We start from the raw sequence: 16,379 nt of genomic DNA on the forward strand, positions 1-16,379 counted from the left end.
AGTCTGGACTCTCCAGAAAACCACTCAGATCCTTCACTCCTGAATCATGCAGCTTGTAGTTACAACCCAGGTCCAGGTGTCTCAGGTGGGAGGGGTTGGACTTCAGAGCTGAGACCAGAGAAGAACAGCTGATCTCTGACAAACTGCAGTCCTCCAATCTGAATAAAGAATAAAAGAAGAAGATTAATTCATTGATGATCAGAAAGAAGAGTTTTTTCTTCAACAGGTGAATTTCAGTGTCTTTGTCCAAACATGAGTTGTGAGGATCTTGTGCACATTGTTGTGATAGAGATGAAGTGAGTTGATGAGCTGATACTGGACATTTTCTCCAGAGTTTCTAGAAAACATGAGTCGTCTGACTGAGAGAAATACGAGTGTGTGTGAAGGTTGAACTGAAGTGAACAGACATTATTCATGACCACTGAGTGAAATGAGCTGAAACTGAAGAATCATTCTCACACAACAACAACTGCAAATATTCAACAACCACTATTTCAAATGTCATTAATCAATTCAATCAAAATCAATGATTCAAGTTCTGAGTGAAGATCAATCAGGTTCAGTTGTGGATCAAAGATCTAAGATCTACAACAGTAACAGTCAGTAAACTGACCTCAGAGTCTCCAGTCTACAGTCTGGACTCTCCAGAAAACCACTCAGATCCTTCACTCCTGAATCCTGCAGGCTGTTGGAGCCCAGGTCCAGGTGTCTCAGGTGGGAGGGGTTGGACTTCAGAGCTGAGACCAGAGAAGAACAGCTGATCTTTGACAAACTGCAGCGCCACAATCTGAATTAAGAATTAAAGAAGAAGATAAATTAATTGATTACTGATCAATAATCAGATGAGTCCTGATCAATAATCAATAGAGGGACTTTGTCCTTGTGTTCTTGTGGATCTTCATCATGTGGCCTTCTACACATAATCCACATGTCAGCACAGATTCATCAGCTGTTGCTGACCTCAGCTCAGTCTGTCAATATACAATCAATATCTGATCAATACCTGTTGGACTAAACACTGACTACAACTCTCTGATTTAGAGATTCTGATTCTTTTAGACAGATTTATATTTGTACCATTTCATGTCACTAACTGTATTTTTCTTCTTCTCTGTTATTATTATTATTATTATCAATGACTTTATTGATCAACTGGTATCAGGGTTAAATCAATAAACTAACAGCACAGAGGTCAATGACGTGATGAAACCCAGTGTCAAGTGGTGTAACTTTGATTTTTGATAGAAATCTGAATAAACAGGAAAATAAATCTGGACTCAAATGAGGAATTAATACAACTCTGTGTTTCTGGACTCATTTTACATCATTTGTCACAGATTATTTAGAAGAAGAGTTTTTTGTTTTTAGGACATGTCCTGCTCAAGATGCATTAAAATCTAAATATAGAAACACAGAAATAATCTATTTCAATTTAATGTTTTCAGAAGAAAGTATATTTTTATAAGTTCACTTTAATCCACTGTAGGTGGATCAGATACAACAGTCAGTGAACTGACCTCAGAGTCTCCAGTCTACAGTCTGGACTCTCCAGAAAACCTCTCAGATCCTTCACTCCTGAACCTTGCAGGTCGTTTCTGCTCAGGTCCAGGTGTCTCAGGTGTCTCAGGTGGGAGGGGTTGGACTTCAGAGCTGAGACCAGAGAAGAACAGCTGATCTGTGACATCCTGCAGCCGTTCAATCTGAATAAAGAATAAAAGCAGCGAGTTGAGGACAAAGCTCCTTGTTGACAGCGTTCAGTGTCTCATCATCTGTTCAGAGCTGAAGAAGCTTCAGAAAGAACAAGTTTAGAAAATCAAAGTCCAACAGCTGAAGCAACAGCTCCAGCTCCACAACATCCACCAGCTGCTGTGTTTCTGACCACAACTCAACATCAGCTCTCAGATCAGTGCTGCACGTTGCTTCAACAACAAGTGTCTGAAAAGCTGAAGCTTCAAACAACTACAACAGCTCCAGTCAGTGAACTCACCTCAGAGTCTCCAGTCTACAGTTTGGACTCTCCAGTCCAGCACACAGACGCTTCACTGATGAATCATCCAGGTGGTTCAAAGTCAGGTCCAGGTGTGTCAGGTGGGAGGGGCTGGACTTCAGAGCTGAGGCAACGACTTCATAGTGAATCTCTGAGAGTCCACAACCAACAAGTCTGTGATTAGAGAAGAAACAAAATGTGTGAGAGTAAAATCAGACAATTTGTACTAAACACACACAACATGTCATCATGTGATCAACATGTGCTCTTCACACTCTGGTTCAGTTCATCTTCTCTCTTTGTGTTGGATATGAAACAATAATCCTCATCATCTGTGTGTGTGTGTGTGTGTGTGTGTGTGTGTGTGTGTGTGTGTGTGTGTGTGTGTGTGTGTGTGTGTGTGTGTGTGTGTGTTATTGATCATGTCTGGACTCACTCAACCTTCCTGCAGTTCCTCACAGCTGGGATCAGTCTCCGTCGTCCCTGAGCTGATGTCTTGTACTTCTTCAGGTTCAACTCATCCAGAACCTGCTCTGACATCTGCAGCATGTAGGCCAGAGCTGAACACTGGATCTCAGAGAGTTTCTTCTCTGATCTGTTCTCTGACTCCAGGAACTGTTGGATCTCCTGATGAACTGACTGGTCCTTCATCTCCATCAGACAGTGGAAGATGTTGATGCTTCTGTCAGGAGAGATTTCATCAGTCTTCATCTCCTTGAGGTTGTTGATGGTTCTCTGGATGGTTTCTGGACTGTTGTCTGTCTGACCCAGCAGACCTCCTAACAGCCTCTGGTTGGACTCCAGAGAGAGGCCATGAAGGAAGCGAACAAACAGGTCCAGGTGACCGTTTCTACTGAGGAGGGATTTCTGCATGGCTCTCTGCAGGAAGGTAACCAGGGTTAGAGGACTGTTATTGATCTGTGGAGGACCTCTCGCATTAAGTCCAAACAAATTCTGAATCTTCTCAGACAAAGACTTCTGTTTTCGTTTCGTCTCTGTCTCTTTGTAGTCTTCTCCCAGGAAGTTCTTGAGGACCTTTCTCTTCCTGTTGGTGAAACAGTGGAACATGTAGACTGCAGCCAGAAACTCCTGAACACTCAGATGAACAAAGCAGTAGACTGTTTTCTGGAAGATCACACTCTCTCTTTTGAAGATCTCAGTACAGAGTCCTGAGTTCACCAAGGCCTCTGTGACATCCAGACCACACTGCTCCAGGTCTTCTTGGTAGAACATGATGTTTCCTTCCTCCAGCTGTTCAAACGCCAGCCTCCCCAGCTTCAGAAGAACTTCCCTGTCGGCCTCCGTCAGCTCCTGTGGACTCGTCTCATGTCCTTCACCGTACTTGTTCTTCTTCCTCTTTGTCTGGACCAGCAGGAAGTGTGACAACAGGTCAGTCGTGGTCTTGGGCAGCTCTCCTCTCTGGTCTGTGGTCAACATGTGCTCCAGAACTGTAGCACTGATCCAGCAGAAGACTGGGACTTGACACATGATGTGGAGGGTCCTGGACGTCTTGATGTGTGAGATGATTCTTCTGGACAGATCTTCATCACTGGACCTCCTCCTGAAGTACTCCTCCATCTGGGCGTCAGTGAAGCCTCGGACCTCTGTTACCCTGTCGACACATGTAGGAGGGATCTGATTGGCTGCTGCAGGTCTGGAGGTGATCCAGACCAGAGCCGAGGGAAGCAGATTCCCCCGGATGAGGTTTGTCAGCAGCACGTTGACTGATGACGTCTGTGTGACATCAGACACAACCTCCCTGTTGTTGAAGTCCAGTGACAGTCGGCTTTCATCCAGGCCGTCAAAGATGAAGAGAAGTTTACAGACAGCCAGCTGCTCTGCTGTGACCTTCTGTAATGTTGGATGGAAAACATGGAGCAGCCTGAGAAGACTCAACCGCTGATCTCTGATCAGGTTCAGCTCCCTGAACGAAAGCAGAACCAGCAGACTGACATCTTGGTTCTCCAAGCCCTCGGCCCAGTCCAGAGTGAACTTCTGCACCGAGAAGGTTTTTCCAACGCCAGCGACGCCGTTGGTCAGAACCACTCTGATGGGTCTCTGTTGGACAGGTGAGACCGTAGAGACGTCCTCTCTCTGTTGGACAGGTGAGACCGTAGAGATGTCCTCTCTCTGTTGGACAGGTGAGACCGTAGAGACGTCCTCTCTCTGTTGGACAGGTGAGACCGTAGAGACGTCCTCTCTCTGGTGGACAGGTGAGACCATAGAGACGTCCTCTCTCTGTTGGACAGGTGAGACCGTAGAGACGTCCTCTCTCTGTTGGACAGGTGAGACCATAGAGACGTCCTCTCTCTGTTGGACAGGTGAGACCGTAGAGACGTCCTCTCTCTGTTGGACAGGTGAGACCATAGAGACGTCCTCTCTCTGTTGGACAGGTGAGACCATAGAGACGTCCTCTCTCTGTTGGACAGGTGAGACCGTAGAGACGTCCTCTCTCTGTTGGACAGGTGAGACCATAGAGACGTCCTCTCTCTGTTGGACAGGTGAGACTGTAGAGACGTCCTCTCTCCGTTGGACAGGTGAGACCGTAGAGACGTCCTCTCTCCGTTGGACAGGTGAGACCGTAGAGACGTCCTCTCTCAGTTGGACAGGTGAGACCGTAGAGACGTCCTCTCTCTGTTGGACAGGTGAGACCGTAGAGACGTCCTCTCTCTGTTGGACAGGTGAGACCGTAGAGACGTCCTCTCTCCGTTGGACAGGTGAGACCGTAGAGACGTCCTCTCTCTGTTGGACAGGTAAGTCTTTAAAGATGTCGTTGCACTTGATTGGAGTGTCATGGAGGGTCTTCTTCTTGGACGTTGTCTCCAGCTGTCTCACCTCATGTTGGGTATTAACCTCTTCACTCTGTCCCTCTGTGATGTAGAGCTCAGTGTAGATGCTGTTGAGGAGGGTTCCACTTCCTGTTCCACTTCCTGTTCCCTCAGTTCCTTCAGTCACTCGTTCACATCTGCTCCTCAGACTGATCTTATGTTGATCTAAAACCTCCTGCAGACCACCATCTGCTGAGAGACAAGAGACAGAGTCAGACTGAAGACAGAGAGTCTGACAATCTGATCAGATTATTTTCATCAGCTACAGAAAAACTACAGACAACAAAGAGAAGGTTTGAATCATCATCTTAAATGTCAGTGCTGTGTGATGGAACAATGACTCTGGAGAAAACAACAGGTCCTGGTTTCACTAATGACCACATCAGCAGACAGATGTTCAGTCTCACTTTGTCCACAGCTGCTCTGATTGGCTGTCTGCAGCTCACCTCTGGTTCTGGGTCTTTGTCCATGATCCTTCAGGACGTCAGAGTCACCACTCCTCTTCCTCCTGTCAAGACATTTCTGGATCAACAACATGTCACAGTCTCAGCTCCACATCTCTGATCTGTGTGATGGATCTGGTTCCTGGTTTCTCTCTGACTCAGGCTTCAACCTTCACTGACTCCATTTACTGCATTTAGTCCCTTCACTGAAGAATCTTGTTTCCTGACTCATTAGACATCATCTCTGTGAACAAATCCAGATGCTGCTGCTCAGACAGTGTCTACAGTGAAGCTCTGACATGTGAAACTCATCATTCAGGCTGTAAAATGATCCTGCAAACTGCTGTAAACTCTGTTAGAAACCAGCTCATCAACGTTCACCAAACCACCTGGAATCAGCCACGTCTTTAAAGCTCATGTTGATCAGCTGCAGGAAGAACATGGAGGAGGAACAAGTCCAGATGTTCTTTCATCAGATCAGTTCAGAAGAAACATGAAGAGACCTGAGCAGTTAGTATGAAGACACTGATCAACCACAAGAACCAGTTCCTGTTGACTCACAGTCACTATGAGCTGCAGGACCTCAACACACTCAACACTGGTAAAGAGGCTGGAGCAGGTCTCTTACCGGGAGTCTGACGCTCCAGGTCCAGGTTCAGGTTCAGGACTGAAGTCTGGACCCTCTCCTTTGGACTGGTCACTCTTCAGAGATGGACAGGTGGATCCAGGTCCAGATCTAGGTCCAAGACTGAAGTTTGGACCCTCTCCTTTGGACCGGTCACTCTTCAGAGACAGACAGGTGGATCCTGGAGACTCTGGTCCGTCCTCCTCTTCCTCCACATTAACACTCATCTTCAGGACTTCAGTCAGTCTGAGAGGGAAACCAGAAACACTGAACAACACTGACGTTAGCTTCAGATTCAGCAGTTAAGGGGAAAGTTAAGGGAAAATTAAATTCAACAGCTGAGCTCTGAATCCTCTGTTTATTTCACCTCTTAATGTGAAAACTGTGTTTCATTTTGTGTTGAGTGTAAAACTTTAACACTTTTCCAGAGAACATAACAAGTCTTTAAAACAAAAGTTCTGTGTCTTATTCTTTTGGTTTTTGATCAGAACCTGGTCTGATGTGGACCAACTGTGTTTCAGACTCTTTATCTTCTCTGGGTCAGTGTTAAACTTTTATTTTGAAGGTCAAACACACATTTTTTACATTAAGAGGTGAAAAAAAACAGAGGATTCAGAGCTCAGCTGTCTCACTTAAGTTCCCTTAACTTTCTCCTTAACTGCCTGTTAATACACACACACACACACACACACAGAATAACAGTGTGTTAACAGTTTTTATTTCTCATATCAGCGTTTTGTCCTAAAACTGTATATTTTTAAACCTGGTCCCAGTGTGGGTAAATCTGGTAAATCTCCAAACGCTGCCTCAGAAAAAACACAACGGACCTTTAGTGAAACGATGACGTCATAGCCTCACCTCTCTAACCTGTAACCAGGGCAACACCATACCATATCCACACCATACCCTTTTTCTTTTTTTTCTTTTTTTTATTATTTGTTTCTCTCCTCTTCTAATTGTTATTGTTTTGTTTTGTTTTTTATTACCGTATCGCCTGACTTTTACCTTGTTCCATATCTATTTTTTGTCTAAAAACGATATTGTACTTGCTTGTCAAAAAAAAAAAAAAAAAAAAAAAAAAAACCAGGGCAACACCACTGGACGTAGAAACTACAACAACAACAATGTGGGACTAGTGTAAAGCTTTTGAAGGACGAAGCAGAAGCAGATGTTTTAGTCAAAGTGTCGGTGTGGACAGGGCCTGAGTCAGACTGAGACAACAGGGAGTAGCTGTCCTCCTGCTGTCCCCCCTTTAGTCTCAGTAGTTCACTCTGACTCTTCTTCCCTCCACACTTCACAGGGACTGACACTCACACACTTTAACGGTGAAGAATAATAATAATGTTGTTTAACACTCACCTAACGCAGCTTCTCCGTTATTCCCTCTGTCATCTTAAAATGGCGTCTGAACTAAATACTTTCACTTTCTATCTCCTCCCTCTGTGTGTTTACAGGAAACATCTGACACTGTTACTGACAAGGAAAACTAATGTCTGAGAAAACAGAAACAGATTTTACATTTTATAAATGTTGAAAGTTCCTGTTGAGTTGTACTTGTTGATTTTCAGAACAAACAATAACTCTGTTTAATAAAATCTTTACAGTAAAAGGTTCTGCAGTTCCTCACTCTGACCACAGGGAGGCAGTGACGTCCAACTCCAGACGTCACCACAATAAAGGTTCATTCCCACAAGTGGAGAGCACACTCCAGAAATGTTACATTAGTCTGTTGTGATGATCACAGAAATAAGGACAATGATGTACTTTCCTCATTAATCTGATCTGACTTCTGACCAAACGTCACATTCATAAATGTCAGAAACAAACAAAACAACACGTTTCTTGGTTTATCAACACAGAAATGGAGCAGAAACATTTCAACAATTTCCTCTGTACAAAACAAAAAGCAGCTGAAACAGTTATTCACTATGTTTAATGTTTTTAATTGAATTATTATTCACTAATCATCTGTTTTAGGTTTTTATTTTTGTGTTTATTTATATGGTATCGTTTTAACATTATGTTATTCATTTATTTTTTCAAATTTCTCTTCGTCTTTATTTGTTTTTATTTGACCACAATGATTTTGAATGATTTCTCAAAATAAGCGATCATCATGTTGCCTTTGTCAGTGCTGGTTGACTGTTTGAAATAAAGTTTTTAATTATTAATTATAATAATTTGAGAGCACATTTAACACATGTGAACACCCTCACTTGCTCTCACATTATGAACTCCTTTAACACAGAACATTATAAGGTTTTCTACCTTAAACTTACATCATGTAACCTAATCTTATCTGTGACTCTCCAAACACAAACTTCTCAACTTTAACTCTGTTGCAGGTTTTGTCTTCTCATCTGCTGCCATCTTCTCTGTTGGACAATACTTCAAACTTTATTTTTCCTTCGTTATCAGTCGACCTCAGAAAATGATCTTTAATATCAACGTGTTCACATCTCTGTCGACTCACAGCTTCTTCTTTTTTATTGTGTAAAGACAAACAACACAAGACACACGTGGTGTTAACAAGAATAAAAGACAAACAAAAAAAAACATATAGACAATACAGAATAGCAGGTGCAACGAACATGGAACGTAAAGACTAGATCACGCTGTGATGAATCACGCAAAAGCAATAACACCAGTAGTAACAAAGAGATAAAGAAAAATACATCAATAACAATATAATGATAATAAAAAAAATAGCCTACATAATAGTAAAAGGGTAATATTTATAAATATAGCGAGTAATAGAAGTAGCCTAATGATGAGAGGTTTCATGTGAGAGGAGAAAATAAGTTTAAAAAAAAAGAGGAGATAATAGCCTTGTAATATTAACAATAATAATAGTTAAACAAACGACAAAAAAGAGAGAGAAAGAAGTGAACGAGAGAGAGAGAGAGAGGAAGAAAGAAACAAACCAACAACAACAAAGCTTCTTTGCTAATGCTCCTGTTCCTTGGTTATCTTCATAAACCATAGGTGGTGTGTAGCTGAGTCAGTATTTAGATTTAATGTGTTTTTAAGTTGATATTATCTATGTGAACTTCAGCTAAAACTAAAACCCACTCCACATATTATTCAGACCAGTGGTAAATATGTTAACCAGCTAAACTGTTGTTGCTGCAGCAGTTTGGTTCAGAGAACGATGGTTCCTGGTTCCAGCTGTTGTTGCAGGTGGGGCGTTAATTAGCGGTGCACCCCCCAAAACGCGCCAAAACGTCGCTGCTGCTGGAAGAGCCGAGACACACGGTGAAACTCTCTCCGTTATTTGTAGATAATGTGCTCTTAAAGTCCTTACTTACTGTCAGTGCCCGATCCGTACCCGGAACACGATCCGTTCCAGCGCTTCTGCGCATGCGCCGTTTTACGGCATTAGCTTCAAAGCTATGCTAACTGATAGCCTAGCAGTAGAGCAGCTAAAAGTCCGCCGTAGCTTTGTTAAAACGTCGCTTTATTAATTTTAAATATTTTTTCATGCGAGAAAGTCACAGTTTAGAGTCCTAATCTGTGGTCAGTTTATCCAACTGACGTCTGTTTGGAAGTTTGCTCCGGTTTTGGGAGAAGTGCAGAGCTAGCTGGGAGCAGAGCTGGGAGCATAGCTGGGAGTAGCCACCGGGAGCTAACATTAGTTCGCTGCTCGGCTCATCTCAGAGGCAGCAGCCGGCCGGCTGAGGTGATCGACCGGTCACCCAGACGTCGTCACGCCGGTGGAGAAAGGAGCAGATTAATTTATGGTCTCATTGATTAGTTTGTGTAAATGAAAAGTGAAGCTTCAGGAGGAGCTGGTCAGAGGAGCAGTGCTGACTTGCTGCTGTCTGTATGTGCAGAAATCACCACATCAATAAATAAATGTTCTACAATTAACTGATCGGTCACATTACATTTAATTTAATCAGAAATAGAACAGAGGGGAATTCGTTGCGACGTGCTTGTGTTTTTCCTCATAGAACGTCTCTGTTTTCATCCATATCCGCGGTGTCTGCCGTAAACTAAAAGAAGGGGGGAGTGCGCATGTGCGTGCGCATGCGCAGAAGCGTCCTGGAACGGATCGTGTTCCGGGTACGGATCGGGCACTGACACTTATCACACACACAGTGAGTGATGAGGTGGCGGCCATGTTTAAAGTGTGTGTGACTGTGTGTTGTTTTTCTTTGTTCACGGTGAGACGAGGATTTAACGCATCCAGGGTATCCGTGGGGTCTTAAAAAGTCTAAAATTTGAAAATCTAAATTTTAGGCCTTAAAATGTCTTAAATTTGTTGAATTATTGTGTTCAAGTCTTAAATAATTTTAGACAGGTCTTAAATTTTCTTATGCCCACCATGGGCGAGCATGGGTGAGCATTTTTAAATAAAAAGATGTACCGTAATTTCCGGACTATTAGCCTGTAACGTTATCCACCGCTCCATTTATTGATTTTTCGCCGGCTTCGTTGTCAACAAATGCACATGGCTTCATTGTCAACAAATGCACATGGCTTCATTGGGGAGCATACGTCAGTCCAACTGCCCACAAGTCCGACGGCTCATTTCTCCGACTACCCATTCTACAGTGTTGAGGTTAGGTTTAGGGTAAGGTTAAGGGTTAGGGCTACTTAAGTCGGAGAAGTGGGAGGTCGGACTGATGACGCAAAAATAAAGAAATGTATGGTCGGAGTCGGAGAAATGGGTGGTCGGAGAAATGGGTAGTCGGACAGACGTCATGCGCCCGGCTTCATTGTCAACAAATGCACATGGCTAGGAGCGTAACCAAAACAGCGGAAAAGCGAGCGGACTTGTATAGTTCCACACATCTTCCGTGTACTGTCTTTCTGTGTCTCATGTTACAACATGAACAACCTGCGGCTTATATTCAGGTGCGGCCTATATATGTACAAAATCTATTTTCTTTTATACAACAGTTAGTTCCGACCGGTCCCAACCGAGCAATTTGATTGGACAACGAGACATTCCATAGTGCTGATATACAGTATAACAGCACTGGGACTTTTCACAGACATGATCACTCCGCTGTTCAGCTGGACAGGAGCTAAGTCAGAGCTACGCTCCCCATACAGGAGCTGCCCCATCTCTCTGCTGCTGCTGCTGCTGCTGCTGCTGCTACAGTTATAAACGGACCTGAACATTAAAACCTGGACCTGACCTGGTCCGTCTAATTGGAGATAAATCTCTACTAAACCCGGCTGGAAAAAAATCGCCGCGGGGGCAACTACGTTTTGACGGCGATGTGTTTTGATATTAGCGTTAGCTGTTGTTAGCCATGTAGCTCAGCTACTTAGCTTCAACTGTGTTTATATTGATTACATAGCAGATAAACAAATGTAATACGGTATCGATAACGTCTCTGTGTCTTCATGCTGGTCCTGTTGCTCCGGTGCTAATCAGACACGGGCTCAGAACCAGAACCAGCACTGGAAGCAGCTCGGTGGAAAAGCTTGTAGCTTAGCAAGCTAGTATGAAATGTTTATGTGTTGCCTGGCAACAGCCTTGTCTCCCTTCCAGTTGCAGAACTATTTCTGTTGGCGGAGCCAAATAAATGATTAAATAAACAAACAAATCATAATCTCTTGTAGTTTATTACTGTTCTAAAATGCGCTCGTAGCACTGTTGTATAAAAGCAATATCACACTCGAGGTCGTGCTGTTGTACTGTATATCAGCACGGTGTGATTATCTGACCGAATCACAGCCGTGCTGATATACAGTACAACAGCACTCCCTCTCGTGTGATATTGCTTAATTAAAATTTAGCTGGTGCGGCTTATATTCAGGTGCGCTTAATAGTCCGGAATTTACGGTAGTTCACATTTATTCAAGCATTATTTAATACCATAATATATAGGGGTGACCAAAAGCCAATTTATTTACTTCATGTGTCAAATATTGTGCTGGTCATAATACAGAACAGGTTGTGGCTCGTGTCTGTTGATCAAAGAAGTTGAAATATTTCCATGTTTGTCTATTCTGGGTCACATTTAGAAGTCATCACATTTCAGGCCAAAGGGGAAGTGTTGGTGTTTTTACTGTTCTCCAATGTAAAAAGGGGTCACGTGTGACCCTTAACATTATTCAAGGCTTAAAGCCATCTGCCTGCTGGTTGCCAGTGAATTAAATAAATAATGTGTTACATAAACATTTTTAATTTCACTCCCCAATTTCTTTTTGTGCCCCCAAATAGTTTACTTTAGATGCTCCTGCGACACTTCATTGTGCTTTATTGAATGTATTTTTTTCAACTACAAACAAGCCTAACACGCAACTTATATATTGCAATCAATTTCTAGTTTTGTGACTCCGCATTTCTTTTGTACGTTTTTTATTTGTCATGATAGGTCTTAAATTTCATCCATAATGGTCTTAAAAAGGTCTTAAAAAGTCTTAAATTTGAGCTGGTGAAACCTGCAGAGACCCTGTCATCTCATTAGCATACATGTGTTTGTGTTGTGGCTTTGTTCTGTGTGTTTAAAGTTCATCTGCTGTGGATCCAACTGAAACTGCCACTATACGATCTCATGTCTACAGAAATATCTGATTGATTAGTGAACATTCAGTTTGAAACTGGAAACTACAGCTGCATCTCAATAAATCAGAATATCATGGAAAAGTCAATTTACAGTAGTTCAAGTCAAATAACCACAACCAAGTATTGAGTGCATATAGATGGACTAACTTTTCACAAGGACAATATTTCTGTATTAAAAATGCTTCTTCTTTTAATTGGTCTTTTGTAATATATATATATTTTTAGAAACTGAATTTTATGTCTTCATTAAGCCATAATAATTGATCTATATAATGTGTTAGCTTCACTTTTAAAATTGAATTACTGACATGAATACACTTTTCCATGATGTTTTAATGTACTGAGATGCACCTGTATATATCTTATTGATTAGTGAATATTCAGTTAGAACTGTTAAAAATGAATGTGATTAATGAGATAAAACATAAAAACATTGTAGATGCAGCTAATGTGCTCCTACTGTTGTGTGCAGAATAAAATCCTGAGATGGTCTCCAACAACGTCCTGTTTCCTGTGAGGTGAGTGGTGCCAGTGGGTTGCAGTCTGCTACAGGTGAGTGTTGGTGTCTGTCAGCAGCTTCAGGTAGTTGCACCAGCTACATCACTCCTGTGTGCTGGCCTGGGCCTTGGATTTGTCACATCTGTAGACATTTTATTCTTCTTATGACTCATTTACACCAACACATTCATTATCTCCAAATAAAGTTCCAATCCAATGAACATACAGACACTATAAATCATATTACAGTGATATTTGTGCATAATCATCAACCTTATTTAACCAAGTTAACAAAGACCACATTCTTATCAGTGGCAACAGCCTGGTAATAAACTCTTCAGCTCATTAATTAACACTCCAGAACTTATGCATTAACTTTTCATAACTTAGGTTCAGTTGTTAACAACAATTTCACAACAAAACAAGTCATGGACCCACAACACACACACATCACACAAACTCCCACAGACAACACTGGAGACACAGCGTCACATTTTATCAACAAAAACAAACCTTTATTCATAAAGCACTTTTCATACAAAAGGAAGCAGCTCAAAGTGCTTTATGCAATAAAATAAACAGCAGTCAACATCCTCTGTCATTCAACATTCAGTTACTCACACACACAAATGTTCTCCATGTAAACGTAGGCACATGCCCCACCACAATCCCTGCTCTAATTCTGCCCCCTAGTGTCCAAACAAGAGAACTCCTCCTACTGGAATCAGCTCCAGGTCAACAAACCAGATCATACAGACATAAATAGGCTTTCCTCCATAAATATGATAAAATGCAGTTACATTAATACATTATGAGTTAAATGTAATTAATTTATCTGCTCACACCATAGGACAGGTTTGTCTCTGTCATTTGTAGCCTACAGCAATTAAACAGTTATGCATTCAGTGGAACTCATCATTTTAACTCATGTCTAAAAAACACACTTGACATAAATAGTTTCATATTTTACATAAAAACACTTTAAATAAACACACTCATTTAAAATGATTCCACACCCCTGGGCTTAGAGGTTCTGTGAGTGTTAAAGTTTGATTTCACAAAAACATGGGCATCACCAACCATCAACTGTCTGCACAAACATTTATAATAACAGCATGAGCACAGAAAAACAGCAACAGATCAAAGTAGGAGTTTGTTATGCGTTGTATGTAGCATAGTTAAGGTAAAAAACAAAACAAATCTTGCATAGTTCCTCTTTAACCGTCTTCTCTGTCAGCGATACTGAAGGTTGTGAACAGCACCAACCCGCCCCAGCACCACGGCAACCGTCTCACCAACAGCTGCAGACACACAACATTTCCTGTGTCTCTCCCAACACATTCATTATCTCCAAATAAAGTTCAATCCAGTTAACATACAGACACTATCAACAAAACAAACCTTTATTTATAAAGCACTTTTCATACAAAAGGAAGCAGCTCAAAGTGCTTTATGCAATAAAATAAACAGCAGTCACAGCCGCTCTCATTCAACATTCACACACACAAATGTACAACATGTAGACACTCACACTTCTCTAAAGTTGAACTAAGAAGTTTCAGTAATTCCTTTGGGGTTTGAGACAACACTCACCTGAAAAACACAGGAAAGAAACAGTGACACAGAGAGACGAGGCTGCTTGAACTGAGTCTTCCATGGCGATGAGGAAAACCCATCCAGACATGCCCCACCACAATCCCTGCTCTAATTCTGCCCCCTAGTGTCCAAACAAGAGAACTCCATCACCTCTAGGTCAACAAACCATATCACACAGACATAAATATTCTTTCCTCCAAAAACATATGATGAAATGCAGTTATATTAATACATTATGAGTTAAATGTAAATAATTTATCTCCACAAATGTCCCACTCTGTCTTTATGAACCAGTTCTAGAGCTGCTTTGGCTCTAACATCCTGAACACACACTTCACACTGTGGGACAGGTTTGTCTCTGGTCATTTGTAGCCCACAGCAATTAAACAGTTATGATTCACTTCAGTAGAGCTCGAAATTTAACACATGTTTGAAAATGCACTTGAAATAAATAGTTTAATATTTTACACAAAAGCACTTAAAATGAACACACACATTTAAAAATGATAAAGTGGGTCAAATAGCAGAGTCAAGTGGAGGTGCACGGTAGCCAGTGAAATGCTTCATCCACTTCCTGAGTGAAGACCAGCTGGTCAGGTGAGGACAGGTGAGTTTTAATATGTAGTCAGCTGACTCATGTTTCCGTTAACCATGATGATAATTGTTGCCGTTGTAAACTGTGTCGGTCCATGCTAGTACTAATACAATCTACTCGCTGTGATGCTAATTACTTCAAGTTAAATCCTATTGGGTTAGCCTAACAGTGTTAATGGCTTTGAAGTGGTGAGTGAGAATATCTTAGTAAATACTGCTGAGCAGCAGACATTTTCTGACTACATGCTGTGTAAAAGAAACTGTTATTCAATGTGTTCTGAAATACTTTGTGTAAAGTACTGCAGCTGGCTGTGGGTTAACACGGGTTCATATCAAATATTTACTGTTAATGCTGGTATTTCTGTAGCTAATAAAAGTTAAATGATGTTCTGAAGATTCATAGTCTTTGTAATTCATTAGAGTTTTACCGTATATTTAAAGGTGGCCGGTTTTTTTGAGATCTCCCTTATGTATTTGACCTGTAATTGAAATGTAGTAAAAATGTCAATTTGCTCACAACTTAGCATCAAGTAATTGTATCTTGACCTTGTCTCAGGTCCCAGAGTGAATACTTTTCAAAATGCCACCCTGCTGAGATGGTGGAGCCGACCTAGAGTGATCCAGAGATTTGTGAAGATTTCAACAGTTTCCAGAGAGAGAAGATGTTCCAGTACTGGATGACGAGCCAAGCCCAGAGAGATACTGAACCACTGGCTTTCAGCAAGGAGACAGCAAACTAGGTAACACTTATGTATTCCTCCTCTTTGTCAAGAATGGTTACACTTTACATTCATCATTTACTGTGTGTTGATGATGTAATACATTTTGTCTGAGGATTTTAAAGGTCGTGGAAAGTTCCCACCACCTTTGTTAACCTGGTCTGGTCCTGTGAAAGAGGATCCACCACAGACACAGGTAGGTGTACAACAAAAACAAGTCTTTATTATAGTGAGTCATTCATGAAGAAATACTTGTGACATCTGAAAGTGCAACCAGCCCCACAGAGGGCCAGGCAGCTGCTGCACAACCCTGCAACACACAGCACCACAAATGAACGAGAGATTTACACAGACACACTGCACACAATACTAAATGCACAGCAACCTTTACACTGCACACAGAGGGAACTCAGTGACAAAACACACATCAATACAGACCAGTCCACTCTGGAGGCAGCTCAGAACCACTTCCACCACAGAAACACAGAAACACCTGCCACAATCATTTTTTATATCAGTCCATATCGATATTTATCACAATATAACTCAAATCACTATTTTTG

At 41.7% G+C, this 16,379-nt stretch overlaps 2 protein-coding genes across 2 annotated transcripts in view; both read right to left on the minus strand.

Annotated features, from left to right (window-relative positions):
* LOC310989771 (NLR family CARD domain-containing protein 3-like) overlaps positions 1-16,379 on the minus strand; it is a gene marked incomplete at both ends in the record, with an annotated part of 65,370 nt that overhangs the window by 885 nt on the left and 48,106 nt on the right. The window lies entirely within an intron of this gene.
* On the minus strand, positions 2,420-6,771 carry LOC310989721 (protein NLRC3-like; the record flags this gene model as incomplete). The annotated part of the gene is made up of 5 exons (XM_083976868.1): positions 2,420-4,045; positions 4,730-5,004; positions 5,262-5,323; positions 5,887-6,041; positions 6,751-6,771. 5 exons carry the CDS (start codon positions 6,769-6,771, stop codon positions 2,420-2,422), a joined length of 2,139 nt encoding a protein of 712 aa, XP_083832994.1.

Source organism: Trachurus trachurus (assembly GCF_905171665.1).
Source record: "Trachurus trachurus genome assembly, chromosome: 8".
Classification (NCBI taxonomy): domain Eukaryota; kingdom Metazoa; phylum Chordata; class Actinopteri; order Carangiformes; family Carangidae; genus Trachurus; species Trachurus trachurus.